At 34.9% G+C, this 19,883-nt stretch overlaps 1 protein-coding gene across 1 annotated transcript; it reads right to left on the bottom strand.

Moving 5' to 3' along the window:
* Positions 1 to 16,397: 16,397 nt before the first annotated feature.
* Positions 16,398 to 18,714, bottom strand: LOC137402844 (uncharacterized). Its single transcript, XM_068089352.1, has 3 exons — positions 18,570 to 18,714; positions 16,742 to 17,768; positions 16,398 to 16,506 (listed from the first exon to the last, which is right to left on the bottom strand). Exons 1-3 carry the CDS (start codon positions 18,712 to 18,714, stop codon positions 16,398 to 16,400), a joined length of 1,281 nt encoding a protein of 426 aa, XP_067945453.1.
* Between the last annotated feature and the right edge of the window lie 1,169 nt (positions 18,715 to 19,883).

The following is a 19,883-nucleotide window of genomic DNA, read 5'->3' on the forward strand; positions in this document are numbered from 1 at the left end:
TTAACTCGTAATGCACGTATACCAACATGACTTTACTGTATTGTTAACTCGTAATGCACGTATACCAGCATGACTTTACTGTATTGTTAACTCGTATTGCACTTATACCAGCATGACTTTACTGTATTGTTAACTCGTAATGCACGTATACCAACATGACTTTACTGTATTGTTAACTCGTATTGCACGTATACCAACATGACTTTACTGTATTGTTAACTCGTATTGCACTTATACCAGCATGACTACTGTATTGTTAACTCGTAATGCACGTATACCAACATGACTTTACTGTATTGTTAACTCGTAATGCACGTATACCAGCATGACTTTACTGTATTGTTAACTCGTATTGCACTTATACCAGCATGACTTTACTGTATTGTTAACTCGTAATGCACTTATACCAACATGACTTTACTATATTGTTAACTCGTAATGCACGTATACCAGTATGACTTTACTGTATTGTTAACTCGTATTGCACTTATACCAGCATGACTACTGTATTGTTAACTCGTATTGCACTTATACCAGCATGACTTTACTGTATTGTTAACTCGTATTGCACTTATACCAGCATGAATTTACTGTATTGTTAACTCGTATTGCACTTATACCAGCATGACTTTACTGTATTGTTAACTCGTAATGCACTTATACCAACATGACTTTACTATATTGTTAACTCGTAATGCACGTATACCAGTATGACTTTACTGTATTGTTAAGTCGTATTGCACTTATACCAGCATGACTACTGTATTGTTAACTCGTATTGCACTTATACCAGCATGACTACTGTATTGTTAACTCGTATTGCACTTATACCAGTATGACTTTACTGTATTGTTAACTCGTATTGCACTTATACCAGCATGACTACTGTATTGTTAACTCGTATTGCACTTATACCAGCATGACTACTGTATTGTTAACTCGTAATGCACGTATACCAACATGACTTTACTGTATTGTTAACTCGTATTGCACTTATACCAGCATGACTACTGTATTGTTAACTCGTATTGCACTTATACCAGCATGACTACTGTATTGTTAACTCGTAATGCACGTATACCAACATGACTTTACTGTATTGTTAACTCGTAATGCACGTATACCAGCATGACTTTACTGTATTGTTAACTCGTATTGCACTTATACCAGCATGACTTTACTGTATTGTTAACTCGTAATGCACTTATACCAACATGACTTTACTATATTGTTAACTCGTAATGCACGTATACCAGTATGACTTTACTGTATTGTTAACTCGTATTGCACTTATACCAGCATGACTACTGTATTGTTAACTCGTATTGCACTTATACCAGCATGACTTTACTGTATTGTTAACTCGTAATGCACGTATACCAGTATGACTTTACTGTATTGTTAACTCGTATTGCACTTATACCAGCATGACTACTGTATTGTTAACTCGTAATGCACGTATACCAACATGACTTTACTGTATTGTTAACTCGTAATGCACGTATACCAGCATGACTTTACTGTATTGTTAACTCGTAATGCACTTATACCAGCATGACTTTACTGTATTGTTAACTCGTAATGCACTTATACCAACATGACTTTACTATATTGTTAACTCGTAATGCACGTATACCAGTATGACTTTACTGTATTGTTAACTCGTATTGCACTTATACCAGCATGACTACTGTATTGTTAACTCGTATTGCACTTATACCAGCATGACTTTACTGTATTGTTAACTCGTAATGCACGTATACCAGTATGACTTTACTGTATTGTTAACTCGTATTGCACTTATACCAGCATGACTACTGTATTGTTAACTCGTAATGCACGTATACCAACATGACTACTGTATTGTTAACTCGTATTACACTTATACCAGCATGACTTTACTGTATTGTTAACTCGTATTGCACTTATACCAGCATGACTTTACTGTATTGTTAACTCGTAATGCACTTATACCAACATGACTTTACTATATTGTTAACTCGTAATGCACGTATACCAACATGACTTTACTGTATTGTTAACTCGTATTGCACTTATACCAGCATGACTACTGTATTGTTAACTCGTATTGCACTTATACCAGCATGACTTTACTGTATTGTTAACTCGTATTGCACTTATACCAACATGACTTTACTGTATTGTTAACTCGTATTGCACTTATACCAGCATGACTTTACTGTATTGTTAACTCGTATTGCACTTATACCAACATGACTTTACTGTATTGTTAACTCGTAATGCACGTATACCAGCATGACTTTACTGTATTGTTAACTCGTATTGCACTTATACCAGCATTACTTTACTGTATTGTTAACTCGTATTGCACTTATACCAACATGACTTTACTGTATTGTTAACTCGTATTGCACTTATACCAGGCTGACTTTACTGTATTGTTAACTCGTATTGCACTTATACCAGCATGACTACTGTATTGTTAACTCGTATTGCACTTATACCAGCATGACTGCTGTATTGTTAACTCGTAATGCACTTATACCAGCATGACTGCTGTATTGTTAACTCGTATTGCACTTATACCAGCATGACTACTGTATTGTTAACTCGTATTGCACTTATACCAGCATGACTGCTGTATTGTTAACTCGTATTGCACTTATACCAGCATGACTACTGTATTGTTAACTCGTATTGCACTTATACCAGCATGACTACTGTATTGTTAACTCGTATTGCACTTATACCAGCATGACTACTGTATTGTTAACTCGTAATGCACGTATACCAACATGACTTTACTGTATTGTTAACTCGTATTGCACTTATACCAGCATGACTTTACTGTATTGTTAACTCGTATTGCACTTATACCAGCATGACTGCTGTATTGTTAACTCGTATTGCACTTATACCAGCATGACTTTACTGTATTGTTAACTCGTATTGCACTTATACCAGCATGACTACTGTATTGTTAACTCGTATTGCACTTATACCAGCATGACTACTGTATTGTTAACTCGTAATGCACGTATACCAACATGACTTTACTGTATTGTTAACTCGTATTGCACGTATACCAACATGACTTTACTGTATTGTTAACTCGTATTGCACTTATACCAGCATGACTAATGTATTGTTAACTCGTATTGCACTTATACCAGCATGACTGCTGTATTGTTAACTCGTATTGCACTTATACCAGCATGACTTTACTGTATTGTTAACTCGTACTGCACTTATACCAGCATGACTGCTGTATTGTTAACTCGTATTGCACTTATACCAGCATGACTACTGTATTGTTAACTCGTATTGCACTTATACCAGCATGACTTTACTGTATTGTTACAACTTCTCAGATTTAGATGCTTTAAAAGTTTCTAGGGAGCAATGAATATTTTTACACTTGCACTTATTTTAGATTTTAAAAGCTTCCATTTATCTATCACCTTCATTCGTTCGTTCGTTCGTTCATTCATTCATGCGTTCATACGTGCTAACTGATAAAATGAAGGAGAACAAAAGATGAATAATCTATTTGAGTGCCATAAACATAAGTGAGTCTAGTAGGGATGTTTCATTATTCATACTCATGTGTGTAACCTCAACAGATTGCAACAGCCATTTTGATATGTAAACAAATTGGCTCTAATTCTGATAATTTTAATATAACTATCTATCTGTGTATAACAGAAAATTCAAATCCCTTATCGTATATGTATACCTATCTCTAGTCTATAGATGTATCTACCTTTAATCTACGATTGTACATGTACCTACCTCTAGTCTATGGTTGTACCTATCTCTAGTTTATAGCTGTACCTACCTTTAATCTATGGTTGTACCTGCCTCTAGTCTATAGTTGTACCTACTTCTAGTCTATGGTTGTACCTACCTTTAGCATATGATTGTACCTACCTCTTGCATATGTGTAAACTTACCGTGAACATAATTGTGGATCTACTGTAGCATATGTGTACATTTACCATAAACATAAGTGTAGATCTAGTGTAGCATATGTGTACATTTACCATAAACATAAGTGTAGATCTAGTGTAGCATATGTGTACATTTACCGTGAACATAAGAGTACATTTACTTCGAGCTTATGCATCTATTTACTTAGGCATATGTCTATTTCTACCTCTTCTGGGTTGTTTCAGATGTTTCATAGAGCTAATCTATCTTGCCTAACTTCTGGCGTGTACAAGCTTGTATATAAATGTACAGGTACGATACATTTTGTTATGTTCACAGATACAAAGACTGCTACTAGTGATGTAAAGCCCTTCATATAAACAAATTAAGAGGTAAGAGGAAGGTACATAAGGGTTTGAAAGAGGAAACGCTAGCTTTCACCTACTTCCAGGCATTTATTTTTAGTTTTCTTGTGTATTCGCTAGTTTCCTGTTTTTTTCTAATAATTATCACATCTTTAAATTACATTTAAATGACTTTGGTTTCATTTTTATTTCGTTTTTATATCTTCTTCCTATAGGTGTAGACGGACCTATACATGTAGCCCAGACATGGCAGTCATACGGCTGCAGAAATCGGAAAAGTTTTATTCACTGATTGAAGGGCAAGCAGCTTAAAGAATAGAGAAAGCATAATATTATTATGATTTATTAGTTATCTTGAGGTGTTGACTGATGTTCTGAAAAAAGAATCAAGGAGATTGACCCCCTAGAAGCTGAGATATAGACAGCCAAACACAGGTCTACCTAATAAAGAATCAGAGGAAAACCCTTCGAAAATCCCGAAAACTATGACGTATAAAATCGACTTAATGGTCATGTGCCGGAGTTGCGCACCCTTACCGCCGTTACTTATAATGATTGTTTTGGCTACGAGATGTGAAAAGCTTCTCGCGATAGTAAATAATTTACATACTAGCTCTGGTTTCTCAGGAAAATCATCCAAACATTGTGTGGTAAAGGCATTTGCCCACAACCCCTCGTCATGATTTTTTAAAGCAGAAGAGCAGATTTTGACTATTGTGCTTCAAATTTTAACTCGATCTCCACGGATATGCTCCGAAGATCATCTGTTCAACGAACGGCGCGTGTATAGTCTATATGCGATATCCGCGATTGCAGTTTTTTTAGAATACGAAATAGGAATGGGACTTTTTGTTCCTTCATCATTTTTCTACTGTGTATCTACTGCAGCATTCAGTTGATTTTCATGATTATCGTCACTATTAACAGACTGGAAGTTCACTACAGCCATAATCTTAAAAAGACTAACTTGACCGTGCTGCTCTTGCTATAAGAAAAGAAAACGATAATTTTTGCTTTGATTTTTCTATTGATCTATTATCTTATCTATGATTATTTTTTATGATTTATATAATATTCATAATGCATATTATACAAAATAATAATATAACTGCGTATAGAATAAATGATGTAACTAATATAATTTGTAGAAAATTCCAAATGATAACCGAGATTGATTTAATTGATTCTATTTATTAGCTATAGTTAAAAAATCTGAACAACGCTAAAGATGAGTCTGAATAGGGAAGCTAAGTAGGAGAACAACAAAACTGAGCTGAACTAGCAAGATAGCGAAATGTTGCGAAATAATAGATGCGTGTAATTATTTTATGCTAAAACTAATCTACACGTCAGAGGGACTGGTTCGGAATTCTAGGAGCGATGATTGTTAGGCCCAATTTGATTGTTCTATACTTCCAGGGATTAAACCAATTAAAACGCCGTGATTGTTATAGGAGAGCGCATTAGTTGGCTTAATTGACCAATGACACACAAGTCGATTTCATACGTCATATATTGATGATTACCAAAACACTTTTGTTTTTTGGTAGACCTGCGTTTGGCTGGCTATATCTCAGCTTCTGGTTGGTCAATCTCCTTGATTCTTTTTTTAGAACATCAGTCAACACCTCAAGATGAATAATAAAGCATAATAATATTATGCTTTCTCTATTCTTTAAACAATGCCTCAGGCTTATTTGTTCAATACTGGTGGGTTAATTCTTAAACTTGTAGAGCCACTGTTCATTCACCTGTCTTGTGTTGTCAGAAAAATACGAACCTCAGAAACTGTGATGATGCTATTAATAACTTACCAAAATAGAAAACTGACACTTTTCTGATGATCTGATGATTTATCTGTTTCCAATTGTTTTCACGCTCTTTTATATTGTAACTATTTTAAGAAATGACGATAAATCACCATAGAAGATCCCATTCATTCACTTGATGTCGACAGTTGGATGCAGAAATCTATCATGAGCTTCATCATAGACACAAATATTAGCATTCTGTAGCTTACTGGGCCAGTTGTACTAATCACTTTGAGAGCATGTTCAGCTGAGCCAAGGCAATCTAGTCTTGTATTGTAGTCTGTAGTTCATATACTGCTGTTACTCTAAACAGACCGTAGGAAGCTTTGTTTACATCATCTCCGAGTGGTGAAGAAAAAGCAGGGTGCATTTCAAGACAAGATATAGTTCATTATTCTTTACTATAATAAAAGCAGTAGCTGTTCAGGTTAGTCCTTTTGTCTGGAGACACTGTTGAGGGTTGGGAAAAGATTGCATCATATGAGATCCAAACACTCCACAATCAGCTTTCCTGTTTGGCAGACTATCACCTGTGTCAATCATTCACCCGCCAAGATGTTAGAATCATTGTGCATAAACTTAGTCCCTAGTTTTATTGGCACGCCTGAGCATCCCTGACAGTATTTGAGACCGCTAGGGTACTACTATAAATGGAAGGAAAGATGGCTCGGCGCAGATTTTTTTTGGGTCTTTACAGTTATAAGACGGTATAGGACTTGAGTAAGAAAATTTGTAATTGAAAGCTGTGTGATGAACCCTATGTGTAGATAGGACCCTGTGTAGATAGGACCCTATGTATGTGAGCAATCCCTTAAAGATTGAGTATGTTGTCTGCCTTACTTCCGGCAAGGAGAAGATGTGTGCCTTTTCAAGAACAACGTTTCTGTTATTTTGGCTACACATGTCTTAGTCTAGTGGCAAGAGAATCTCAAAAATGAGAGACACAATCAGTTGTTGTGAGAATTTTAAGGTTGGATACCATTTATTTCCCCACTAGTGGCTTTGTCTTGACGTGAAATCTAACCTGTCATTTGAATAGCACGCGCTCTAGATCGTTGGGCTATAGCTACTTTCTCTGCTTGATACAAACTATTTGTGCCACCATGATTGATTAATTTTATGGCAATTGGATAACTCTATAGTAATTGGGTACTTCTATTGCAATTGGGTTATTTTACAAAACTTAAGCTAAACCTAAATTATCAGTTTTAGTAATTATTAACTGCAGTAAAGATATAACCAGAGAATGCAGTCTAAAATGTTCTGACTCTACCAGAAATCAGAGTCTAATAAAAACCTTTGAATGCCACTGCCACACAGCCATACCATCTTAAGCACAATATACACAAACAGCTGAAACTGATGTTTAGTGAAAGTAAGAACTGGTTAGCATTAAAATAGAGCAGAAAGCTCAAAGTGAAGGTATAACAACTCCAATAGTGCTGACTTTCTCAAGGAGTTTACTGTGAACAAAGCATTTTTAATTTTCTGTGCAGCAGGCAGCTTTAGCAGTTCTAACCCATGATATTAAAAAAGCTATTTCACTATCAAAAGACACTACCTGAAATGAGAACAGAGAGTGTTAGTGCTATATGTATCCAGTCCATCTCTGTCTCTTGCCAGTGTGTGAAGAGCTGCCAGTCTTGTCAGCTTGTCTCTCTAAACTAGTTGAAGATCAGTGTTTGCACTCTTCACATAAATAAACAGATAAGTCTTCAAAAGGTCATAGGGGTAAAATGGAAGAATTCTTGGCATTATGGCAGAAAGTAAATCCTGAATGTTAAGACTTGCAAGGGCCAGGCACCAAGGCTAGGCTTGTCTGTCGCTGATGAAGGGAAACTCCCTTTTTGGAAAATACAACCAAGGACAATTTGAAGTGATTACGAAAGTGTGTGACAGCGGTCAGCGAAATTGATTATCTGTCAAGCCGTGTCAGGAAGCACGAGTGTCTGTAATGAATGACAACAGGACCTCAACCCTCAATTGGAGTTACAATAAAGTTGATTGACCCTTTAACTGTAAACTGATGCAGGCAGCGTGGTAGTGAGCAAAAGCTTGGGGCTGAGCTCGCTCGCATAACCTACTATTGCTTTCATAGCTGCCAAGCATTTCAAACCTTGAAGAAAATGTGACCCGCAACATCAAATATTCATTTTTGCCAAAGAACTCAAAAAGAATAAGATTTTAAAAAGAATCATTTGGTCATAAAAAATTTGAAATATAATAAGTTCTCCCAAGGAATGTCAAAGCGGGACATTAAAGAATCCTAACTAAAGTCTCAGTATCATAGATGTAATCGTAGATGTAATCATAGATGTAATCGTAGATGTAATCATAGGTGTTATTATATATATTATCATAGATTTTATCGTAGATGTTGTCGTAGATGCAATCGTAGATGTTCTCATAGATGTTATCATAGATGTTATCATATAAGTTATCTGCAAAATCCTTCAAAATTGATGCAAACTTTTGTAAAACAATTTGATAAATAAAACTACTAGACCCTGCAGCCAGCCATGTTGGCTGTGTTGTCCACATGTTCTGCAGAAATAAATAATTGCTTTATATGCTTGGATTTTATGAGATTCATGTATAATAATATGTTTCTAATTTTAGCTTTCTCCTAATTTAGTGTCCGCCAAAAAAGGTACCAAAGAAATTTTCATGGAAATGTGATTGTTTACACCCATTGAATGGTTTGCTTTTGTAGGAGGCAAAAAGTCTCAAAAGCTTGAAATACCTTGACAATCAAACACATGGTTGACCCACATAATTCTTTGGAAAATGACTTTTACTGATACTTACATTAAAACTTAATACAGTAGACACTCCTATAACGTTTACCTCCTATAACGTATAACTATAATGTATACCTATAACGTATAACTATAACGTATAACTATAATGTATAACTATAACGTATAACTATAACGTATAACTATAACGTATAATTATAACGTATAACTATAACGTATAACTATAACGTATAACTATAACGTATAACTATAACGTATAACTATAACGTATAACTATAACGTATAACTATAACGTATAAATATAACGTATAACTATAACGTATAACTATAACGTATAACTATAACGTATAACTATAACGTATAACTATAACGTATAACTATAACGTATAACTATAACGTATAACTATAACGTATAACTATAACGTATAACTATAACGTATAACTATAACGTATAACTATAACGTAAATTCAAGATGTCAAGAAATTTATGTCAAGTTTTTGCTTCCTACTACGTAAAAAACTTGATATAATGTAAAGTGTCGAGTTGGGCGAGTTTTCAAAATCTTTGAATGTTTGTTTATTTCGCCACATTTGCTGAAGAAAAACGCCGCGTTAGTATTAGATCTATTGTATATAATTTTCGTGGCTTTCTAGTTCGTCGTAATGAATCGTTAAATGTGTCAACGAAAAGGCGAATAGGATAGCTGGGCAACTGTTCATAAATACAGAGGCGATCAATTGGTGCAGGTGTTACAGCATCGCTCTACCAGTCTTAATGTCACGAGTTGGAGTATCGTCAAAAACTATCTTTATTCTAAGCTTGACCCTTGGGTAGTGATAGACGACAAACGGGAAAGTCATCATCGAAAGTCTATTTTGCAGCTGACATTTTCAGGTGAAAAAAACTAATATTAGTGTTAATGTTCGCCGGCCAATCATAAGGCTAATTTTATTGGAAGTCTTTTTCGTAGCTGAAATTTTCAAGTGGGAAATTTAATAGTGTTAGTGTTACTAGGGAGAGGATATTTCGTAGTTGTCATCATCAGGCGGAAAATTCGATCTATATAATGTATAGTATACATAGAAATATAGAAATGTAATCATTATATTTCTCATAGTTTGTGTGTAATAGTAATTGTGTATGTGGGCATGTGTGTAGTTCCAGCTATAGCTATTAAAATCTTGGAATCAAGGATCCGTATTGCATAAGATTTGATCTCAGATTCTCCGGTGTATCAGTTCACCACCTTACCAATTCAGCCACACGAGCTTGATGTATTGAATAGGCAATATATGTCACTATATGGGAACAAATACGCTACCGCTTTCCATCATGATGTAACGTCATGAGAAATGATAGATTTTATTAGTAAGCTTGCTCAAATGATCTATTGGTAATGTGCCAGGCTAATAGCAAGTGGCAGGCAACTCTCATTACCTCTCATTGTTTATAAGCTGATTTTAATGCCCAGGCAACACCGGGTAGCACAGCTAATAATATATGTATGCGAGCATTGTGACAACTACATGTACTTCAAATTGAGAGGAAGTTAAATTTGGCGACTGCCGTAGCTTATAAGGCAGTGATTCTACTAGAAGATAAACAAAAAATCAAATGCACGCAATCTCTGATAGTGGTAGTATAACCTCTAATATATAAAACTCTTATATATAACTCATATATACAACTCATATATATAACTCATATATATATTACTCGTATATATAACTCGTATATATAACTAGTATACAGTATATAACTCATATATATAACTCGTATACATAACTCGTATATATAACTCATATATATAACTCGTATATATAACTCGTATATATAACTCATATAATATGTTAATCTTGATGCAGTTTTGAATGTGAGCCCTAACATTGGCAATAGGGTAGTCATCTTGGCATGAGTTATTGTCTGATGATTGTACTCTGTACATGAAACTACTAGTAATAAAAACTCATCTTTAGTCATCTCCTACTTCCTTTATATAAATAAATATATATATACATGTACATATAGAATGTAATTATTAAGTAATTTTACAATTTTATAGCTTGTACATTATACATTTTAGTCATTGTACCTGAAGATTGCAACGCGATTGCATGAAACTATTAGTAGTAATAAATTTAACCTTTAGTTTTTAATAAACTTTATACACAGCTCTAATTTACTCGATTATTGAGCACTTGACTTTACAGTGTAAACTAATATACTATATAAAGGTAAGTATAGATCGAGTATATATATAGGTCAATCATGTTTAAGGAGATTAGCAAGTCAGCGTCATTGATAGAATGCCTGGATCAGCCGTCATGAGTTTCAACCCAGCTGAAGAAGGCACAGCATTATAAAATGGTTCAGAGCCAAGAAGATGGTCATTGATAAAATGCAGCAGTCCTTGCATGATATCTACATGAGGGGGGGGGGGTGAGAGTAACTTTTGTTTAGTTAAACTACTTGAAAAGAGTTATTTATTTTGTTTTTGTAGGAACTAATACGCTGGCAGTCCCGTGAGATAATTATCGTGTGTAATAACTATGTAAACAAGTCTTCTTAGACAGTCGCTGGAAGTCTGGTGCGTCATGAGATATCATCATGTGTAATATAATATCGTGTGTAATATAATATCGTGCATAATACACTATCGTGGGTAATATAATACCGTGCGTAATATAATATCGCGTGTAATATAATATCATGTGTAATATAATACCATGTGTAATATAATATCCTGTGTAATATCATATCGTGTGTAATATAATACCGTGTGTAATATAATATCGTGTGTAATATAATATCATGTGTAATATAATATCATGGGTAATGTAATATAATGTGTAATATAATATCATGTGTAATATAATATCATGTGTAATATAATATCGTGTGTAATATAATATCATGTGTAATATAATATCATGTGTAATGTAATATAACGTGCAATATGATATCGTGTGTAATATAATATCGTGTGTAATATAATAACATGCGTAATATAATATCATGTGTAATATAATATTATGTGTAATATAATATCATGCGTGATATAATATCGTGTGTAATATAATATCATGTGTAATATAATATCGCGTGTAATATAATATCATGTGTAATATAATACCATGTGAAATATAATATCATGTGTAATATCATATCATGTGTAATATAATATCATGTGTAATATAATATCGTGTGTAATATAATATCGTGTGTAATATAATATCATGTGTAATATAATATTATGTGTAATATAATATCATGTGTAATATAATATCATGTGTAATATAATATTGTGTGTAATACAATATCGTGTGTAATATAATATCGTGTGTAATATAATACCGTGCGTAATTTAATATCATGTGTAATATAATATCATGTGTAATATAATATCATGTGTAATATAATATCGTGTGTAAGACAATATCATGTGTAATATAATATCGTGTGTAATATAATATCATGTGTAATATAATATCGCGTGTAATATAATATCATGTGTAATGTAATATAATGTGTAATATAATATCGTGTGTAATATAATATCATGTGTAATATAATATCATGTGTAATGTAATATCGTGTGTAATATAATATCATGTGTAATATAATAATATGTGTAATGTAATATCGTGTGTAATATAATATCGTGTGTAATATAATATCATGTGTAATATAATATCATGTGTAATATAATATCATGTGTAATATAACATCGTGTGTAATACATTATCGTGTGTAATATAATATCGTGTGTAATATAATACCGTGCGTAATTTAATATCATGTGTAATATAATATCATGTGTGATATAATATCCTGTGTAATATAATATCGACTATAATATAATATCAATTATAATATAATATCGCGTGTAATATAATATCGCGTGTAGTATAATATCGCGTGTAATATAATATCATGTGTAATATAATATGAGTAATATAATATAATATGTAATATAATATCATGTGTAATACAATATCATGTGTAATATAATATCATGTGCAATATAATATCATGTGTAATATAATATCATGTGTAATATAATATCATGTGTAATATAATATCATGTGTAATATAACATCGTGTGTAATACATTATCGTGTGTAATATAATATCGTGTGTAATATAATACCGTGCGTAATTTAATATCATGTGTAATATAATATCATGTGTGATATAATATCCTGTGTAATATAATATCGACTATAATATAATATCAATTATAATATAATATCGCGTGTAATATAATATCGCGTGTAGTATAATATCGCGTGTAATATAATATCATGTGTAATATAATATGAGTAATATAATATAATATGTAATATAATATCATGTGTAATATAATATCATGTGTAATATAATATCATGTGCAATATAATATCATGTGTAATATAATATCATGTGTAATATAATATCATGTGTAATATAATATCATGTGTAATATAATAAAAGTGTAATATAATATCATGAGTAATATAATATCATGTGTAATCTAATATCATGTGTAAAGTAATATCGTGTGTAATGTAATATCATGAGTAATATAGTATCATGTGTAATATAATATCATGTGTAATGTAATATCGTGTGTAATATAATATCCTGTGTCATATAATATCATGTGTAATGTAATATCGTGTGTAATATAATATCATGAGTAATATAATATCATGTGTAATATAATATCATGTGTAATGTAATATCGTGTGTAATATAATGGTGAAGTAAACGCTCATAGCCAGATGAACACTACTCTTGTACAAGGTGGTGGCCCTGAAAAGGGCCCTTTGGGAGAAAATCAACTCGGAACTATAGGCTATAGTCCGAGTCGAAGATCTCAAGAGGAGCTAGTTGCCGAACAGCTACAGAGGGTACTGCCGGCTTTGACTCAGGCTTCGAACGCTTTGCAGGTCGCCATTGGGGTCGCCTGTAAGGAGGCAAGTGCGTTCGAGGGCGTCTTGCGGAGCGTGGAGGAAACTGTCTTCGAGGGTGCCGAGTTTCAGGTCTCTGGTAAGGAGGGCGATGTCGCAGAGGAGATCGGCCCCGGCTGCAAGGTTGCTCAGTCTGACAGGCTACAGTCCTCGAGTGCTCCTGTAGCTTGTGATTCTTCAGTTGGTCTGACGATGTAAACTCGGCACTGCATGTTGGGCAGCTCAAACGTCGACGATGTAAGCGCTCATGTTTCTTCAGATCACGAAGACTACTCGCTTTGAAGGAACATTCTATGCAGTAGAGCACCATGATTGCAACTGATATGTGTTAGAACTAGCTTACGGTATTTATGGGTAATAAGCGGGCGTATCGGGGAGAGGACTTGTAAAGCGGTGGTAATAAACACTCGTTTTGTTTGTTTTGCGCTGACTTTTGTGGTAAGATTTGACTGGATGCTTATTGAATCTTATCGTTTTGCTGTCTTATCCATGTGTGTAACCAAATACAGTCAGTGAAATTGACCTATATTATCTTAACCAATTATCTTAGTTTTGCCATTTTGTGTGTATATAAGAACATGCAATCGTGTTGTTAGAGCATTCTGCTCGTGTTGTGCTTTGTGCTGATATTTGTGAATAAACTTTGACGCTTTCTCAAAGTGTTGTTAATTGATTCATAGCAGACTATCTAGTAGGAAGCACTAGCTTTATTTGTTTTGTCTTCTCCTCGTAAGCCGTGGCTTAAGACTGCGTTTCATAGCTGCAGCCACACAAGGCTTCGAGGGACGACAGACAGATTTGGCGAGTCTGTAACTCTGCGCGTAGGCACGTGGTATTAGACAGTGAACCACAGCTGCATCCACGCTAGTGCACCACCTCAGCCAGACAAGTGTTCTGCCAACTAATAGGAACTAGACATTTAACGATAGTTGGATAATTTCATGCCTGAAGCCGGGTAACTCTAACTTCCAAGAGTTTTGTTCAGTGAGTTACAGTGTTGGAGTTTACCGTCAGCCAGGTTACGAGGCCAGTATTCGGTCTGATCCTACGAGGCCCGTATTCGGTCTGATCCTACGAGGCCAGCGTTCGGTCTGATCCTACGAGGCCAGTATTCGGTCTGGTCCTACGAGGCCAGTATTCGGTCTGATTCTACGAGGCCAGTATTCGGTCTGATCCTACGAGGCCAGTCTTCGGTCTAATCCTACGAGGCCAGTATTCGGTCAGATTCTACGGGCCTGTGTTCGGTCCAAATTCGTCAGGGCCAGTCTTCGGTCCAGCTTAGTCAGACTTAGGGTAGCTCCCGTATGATCTTGACAGTCGGGTGTGGCATCATTAGCGAGGACTACTTTAATATCATGAAATGGATTTTCACTGCTAGGTTTTAATCGCTATAGCCGTACAGACACCAAACAGACAGACAGACAGACACCGAACAACGACAAATGACAAACTGAGATTTGTATATGTAGATTACTAATAATATGGTTTATTAAAAAGATTAAAATAAAGAATATAATAAGCAGTTTGGAACTATAAAGGCGTGGTCACACGAGCGCCGAACCGAACTAAATGACGCAAAACGATGTCGCTTTCACCTCTAAAAAGTTCGGTCGAGGACATTTCTGGCCGAAACGAACCTTTTCGGTACTGCCCGAAATTTCGTGCCGAACCCTTGCTCTTATTGGCTGGTTAAAATTCTAGAATTCTAGCAAGCACGCGTCGCATTTCTACTTACGTTCGCGTGAGTAATGTTAAAAAAGAAATGGGACGATACTTTTATTTCGTTAAATAAACCACATGAAACAATTTACGACAAGGTTCACCCGGACTTATGATTGTGTTGCATAAATGTAAGATATTGCACCTAAGTTTTGCATAAATGTAAGAAAATTGTGATTTTCTTTCTTGTAGAATATAAGTAATGTGTCATATTCATCCTGATGAAGTATCGTTGACTGATTTATTTATGTAAAACCACAGTACTATGATAAAGACTGTTTTTGTTTGTTATGTACTCAGCATAGAAAAACATTCATATCTTAATAAAAAATATAATTATGTTGATGGGAAGGGTTAGCAAAATCTTTGTATCGAGTGATTTATTTTGAGCAGCTGAACGATCTTCAGATAAATCTGTTGTGTAATTATAATTTATAATTGTTCCTCAAAGTTTTTTGTTTACAATAGAAATATTTAACTCAAATACATAAAAACTACTAATGTAACCGTGTCCTGTCTCTATACGTATGGTATCTAGGAAGCGAAGTTACTTCGGTGGCCGTGTGACATGTGCCACGAACCGAACCAGCCTCCGAACCGATCATACGTCGGTTTGGTGCTCGTGTGACCACGCCTTAATACTTCTTAATGAGAAGAAATTGATAATTGTACACCAACTTTGATATATTAATAATTTGAGCAAATTGAGAAGCTGAAAAGTTCTGGAATAGTTTAAATTCATAAACATAGCAAATGGTATTCGAAGAGTAAATGAAGCGGCTAATTCAGAGTGTCGAACGATTTTGCGAGGACAATCACTTGTAACATCGTGTCAGTTACATGCGACACTGTGTCAGGAAGCCCATGAGAAGAGTGATTCAGTCGGTGGTGGGACAACCCTCTTTGAAAGAGTAGGTGGTCATGGTTTGTCCATCAGTGTCATACAGAGCATTATTAACAGAAACAAAGTTCATCTCTGTTCTCCGCCTACAATCATTAAGTTTATGCAAAAAGTGATATTTTTAAACATTTTGTAACATTAAAGTAAGCGTAACTATATGGCTTTTACATAAAGTGAATACACTGCAGCAGGATACAAAAGGCAAATATCACCTCTATAATGGTGTGATGTCAATCAATGTTTCATTCCATTCTCAGAAACTACATATATGGCAATGGATACTTGATAACTGACATTTCCATTCTAAAAGAAATAGCATACCTCTTTCTCATTATGTAGATGGCAACAGCTATCATGATAACAGCGACTACTACCAGGGCAGCTGAGGCTCCTATTAGCGCAGAACCTGGATGGTTGGATCCCGCTCTGGCAAGCTTTTCAGAGCTACTTTCAGATAACCTTTTGGCTGCCTCCGTGATAACTGCAGTTTTTTCATATTTTGAAACGGTTGGCTTGTCAGTCTCTCCCTCTGTAGATATAGAACTTAGAGTTGTACTCTCTCTATTCACAGGCAAGTCTGTGAGATATTTATAGTTTACCGTGTTCAGTGGTTTACTGTTGTTCGGTAGTAATATCTTAGTATCATGGACACTGGGAGTTGGCAGTCGTAATGGTTGTTGACTAGGTGTTAGTGAGGTTTGCTCAGCTTTTGTAGAGCTGATTGGTTTGGAGGAAGTTTTTGCTGTTGGAGAACTGTTGGGAGGGAAATTCAGAGGACTGGTAAAAAGGTCAGTCAATGTGACACGTCGTGATGTGCCTATATCTGGGGTTGTACCAGCTGGACCTGCTGTTCTTTGTGAAATCTTTGAAGCTAAGGAAAATTCTATTAAGCTTTGTGAAGTTCCCAGAATTTGTGGTTGTTCTGTGGAACTTTGTGAAGCTTCAAAAGCTTGTGGTAGTTCTGTTGAACTGAACCGTGTGGTAACTGTTTGTTGTGAGGCTCTTGAACTTTGAACTAGCTCTGTAACAGTTGTGTCAGAGTAGCTAGTAGTCTGAAGTCGGTTTGTCGGATGGTCTGGCCATGAAGTTGACCAGTATTTGCTAACAGGTTTGTTAGTTGATGTAGATGGAAAGGTCTCAGTAGCTGATTGTCCAGCATCTGCAGTAGGCATAAATCTATGAGCCGTTGAAGGTGGTCTTGTGCTCGGTAAAGAGGTGATTAACCATGATGGACTAGTAACAGCTTCAGTGGTTGTCATGACAACCTTTATTTGTTCGGTTGTTGAAGAAGAGAATGTTTCACTCATTGACCAAGTAGGTCTGAATGTCGGCTTAGTCTGTGTAGGCTCTAGAAATAAAATCTGCTATTCAAATAATTTTGAAATTAATTTTTAAAATTGAATTTTACAATAATGCAAGCAGTTTAAATTTTGTTAACACATTCACAAGCCAACAAATTCATAATAAATAGAACATTTTCTGGCATGGACACACAATTATACAAGTGCACGATATGTGACTTCTGATAACAGCAAACTTGCTTAACTCTAAAGTTGTTTTTATATTTCAGCTGATTATTTACACTTCACACCTGCAATAAGAACTTCTTAGACAAGTCTAGTTTAAAAACTACATTCTCAGACTATAAAACAGAGGTTTGTTAAGTGCAAAATACAAAGTCAAGGAAGTTGTAGGAAAGGTGTCTTGTATCTTTAGTATACATAAAAATGTATATGAACTAATAATAAGAACTTTGTGGTTCAAAACTGTAGAGAATAAAGAACAGCAGCTTCAACATGAACTTGAATCTTTCTAATGAATCTAAAATAAATGAGGTTTGTTAAAATCTTACTAGTTGTGACAGGATGAGTCAGAGTACAGTTGGGAGCACGACTCCAAGTTCCATTTGACTGACAAGTTATGTATGTTGGATCATCAGTGGCGTAACCAGGTAGACACTGATAAATGGCTGTCTGACCCAAGTATGTTTCAAACACAGAGATTAACCGTGCATTGTCTGGCATCGATGGTACTCCGCAGGTTGTTTCTGTAGAGAGTGAATCCTTCTTTTTACAATATGGAGGAAACGGTTGTCAAGTGCAAGTTCATATAAACATGCAACGTAAAAAGTATAAAGATCCTTCCCTACCTTCAGATTGCGGTTGAATGCTACTACAGTTGGGAGCACGACTCCACTCTCCAGTCAGCTGACATGTTATGTATGTTGGATCATCAGTGGTGTAATCAGGTAGACATTGGTAGGTAGCTGTCTGTCCAAACTGAGTTCCAGTCATAGTACCTAGACCCGCATTGTCTGGAATAGGAGGCAGTTCACAGGTGATCACTGCAAGTGAGAACAAGTTATGTTTTTAGTGTGATTATCTCCTTTTACAACTGTACTACAGGCTATCATACATACAGTATTTCAATTATAAACATGCGGCTTTATAACTTGCCATAGACCTATAATCCTTGCCATAGACCTTGATAATCAAGTTGTTATTTGAAATAGAGCTGATTAAACACACTGCACTTTCTTTCAAATCAAGAAGCCTTACAAAAAAGCAAGCACCATTTATACTGGGATACAAGTACCAATACAAATACAGAGATGATAACTCCATGCCTGAAAATTTAACTGTAACACGAATAAAAATATATTAACATTTTAATGACAAAAATCTTTGCAAAAGATTGTAAAGACAGTTTCAATGATCTCTGGTACTCTCAACTCGCTATCAGTTATTAAAATAAACACCTTCAAATGCTCGTATATCTTTAATGTCTCTGCATGTTATGAACTAGTAGAGGTTACACAGGGTTATGAACTAGTAGAGGTTACACAGGGTTATGAACTAGTAGAGGTCACACAGGGTTATGAACTAGTAGAGGTTACACAGGGTTATGAACTAGTAGAGGTCACACAGGGTTATGAACTAGTAGAGGTTACACAGGGTTATGAACTAGTAGAGGTCACACAGGGTTAATTGTACTTTGTGACTACACTTTCTTTTTTACTCAATAGATACAAGTCATACTATCAGCAGATAGAAAAGGTGATACTCATATTCACCTGAATATAATTGCTATGAAGATCTTCAGAGTGAATGTCTATATTTATAAATCTCTAAGTTTGTATGTGTGTCTTAGAGAAGTTTGTATGTGTGTCCTAGAGAAGCTCGGTATATATAATTATAGCTATTAAAACCTTGGAACAAAGAATCCGTATCACAGAAGATTTGATTTCTGAACCTCTCGTTCACCAGGCAAATGCCTTTCCAATTTAGCTACATAGGATTGATAGATTCATTGGGTGATACATGTTATAAGTTGAGTTTATAAGCATGGCATTGCCATCACTGTTTATAAGCAGATTTCTAATACCGGTGCATTTCGCTAGTCCAACCCCAAATGTGTATTTATAGCTTTATTGTTTTAACAGAAAAAAACTAAAATTAGTTAT

The sequence above is a fragment of the Watersipora subatra genome, chromosome 8 (assembly GCF_963576615.1).
Source record: "Watersipora subatra chromosome 8, tzWatSuba1.1, whole genome shotgun sequence".
In the NCBI taxonomy this organism is placed as follows: Eukaryota; Metazoa; Bryozoa; class Gymnolaemata; order Cheilostomatida; family Watersiporidae; genus Watersipora; species Watersipora subatra.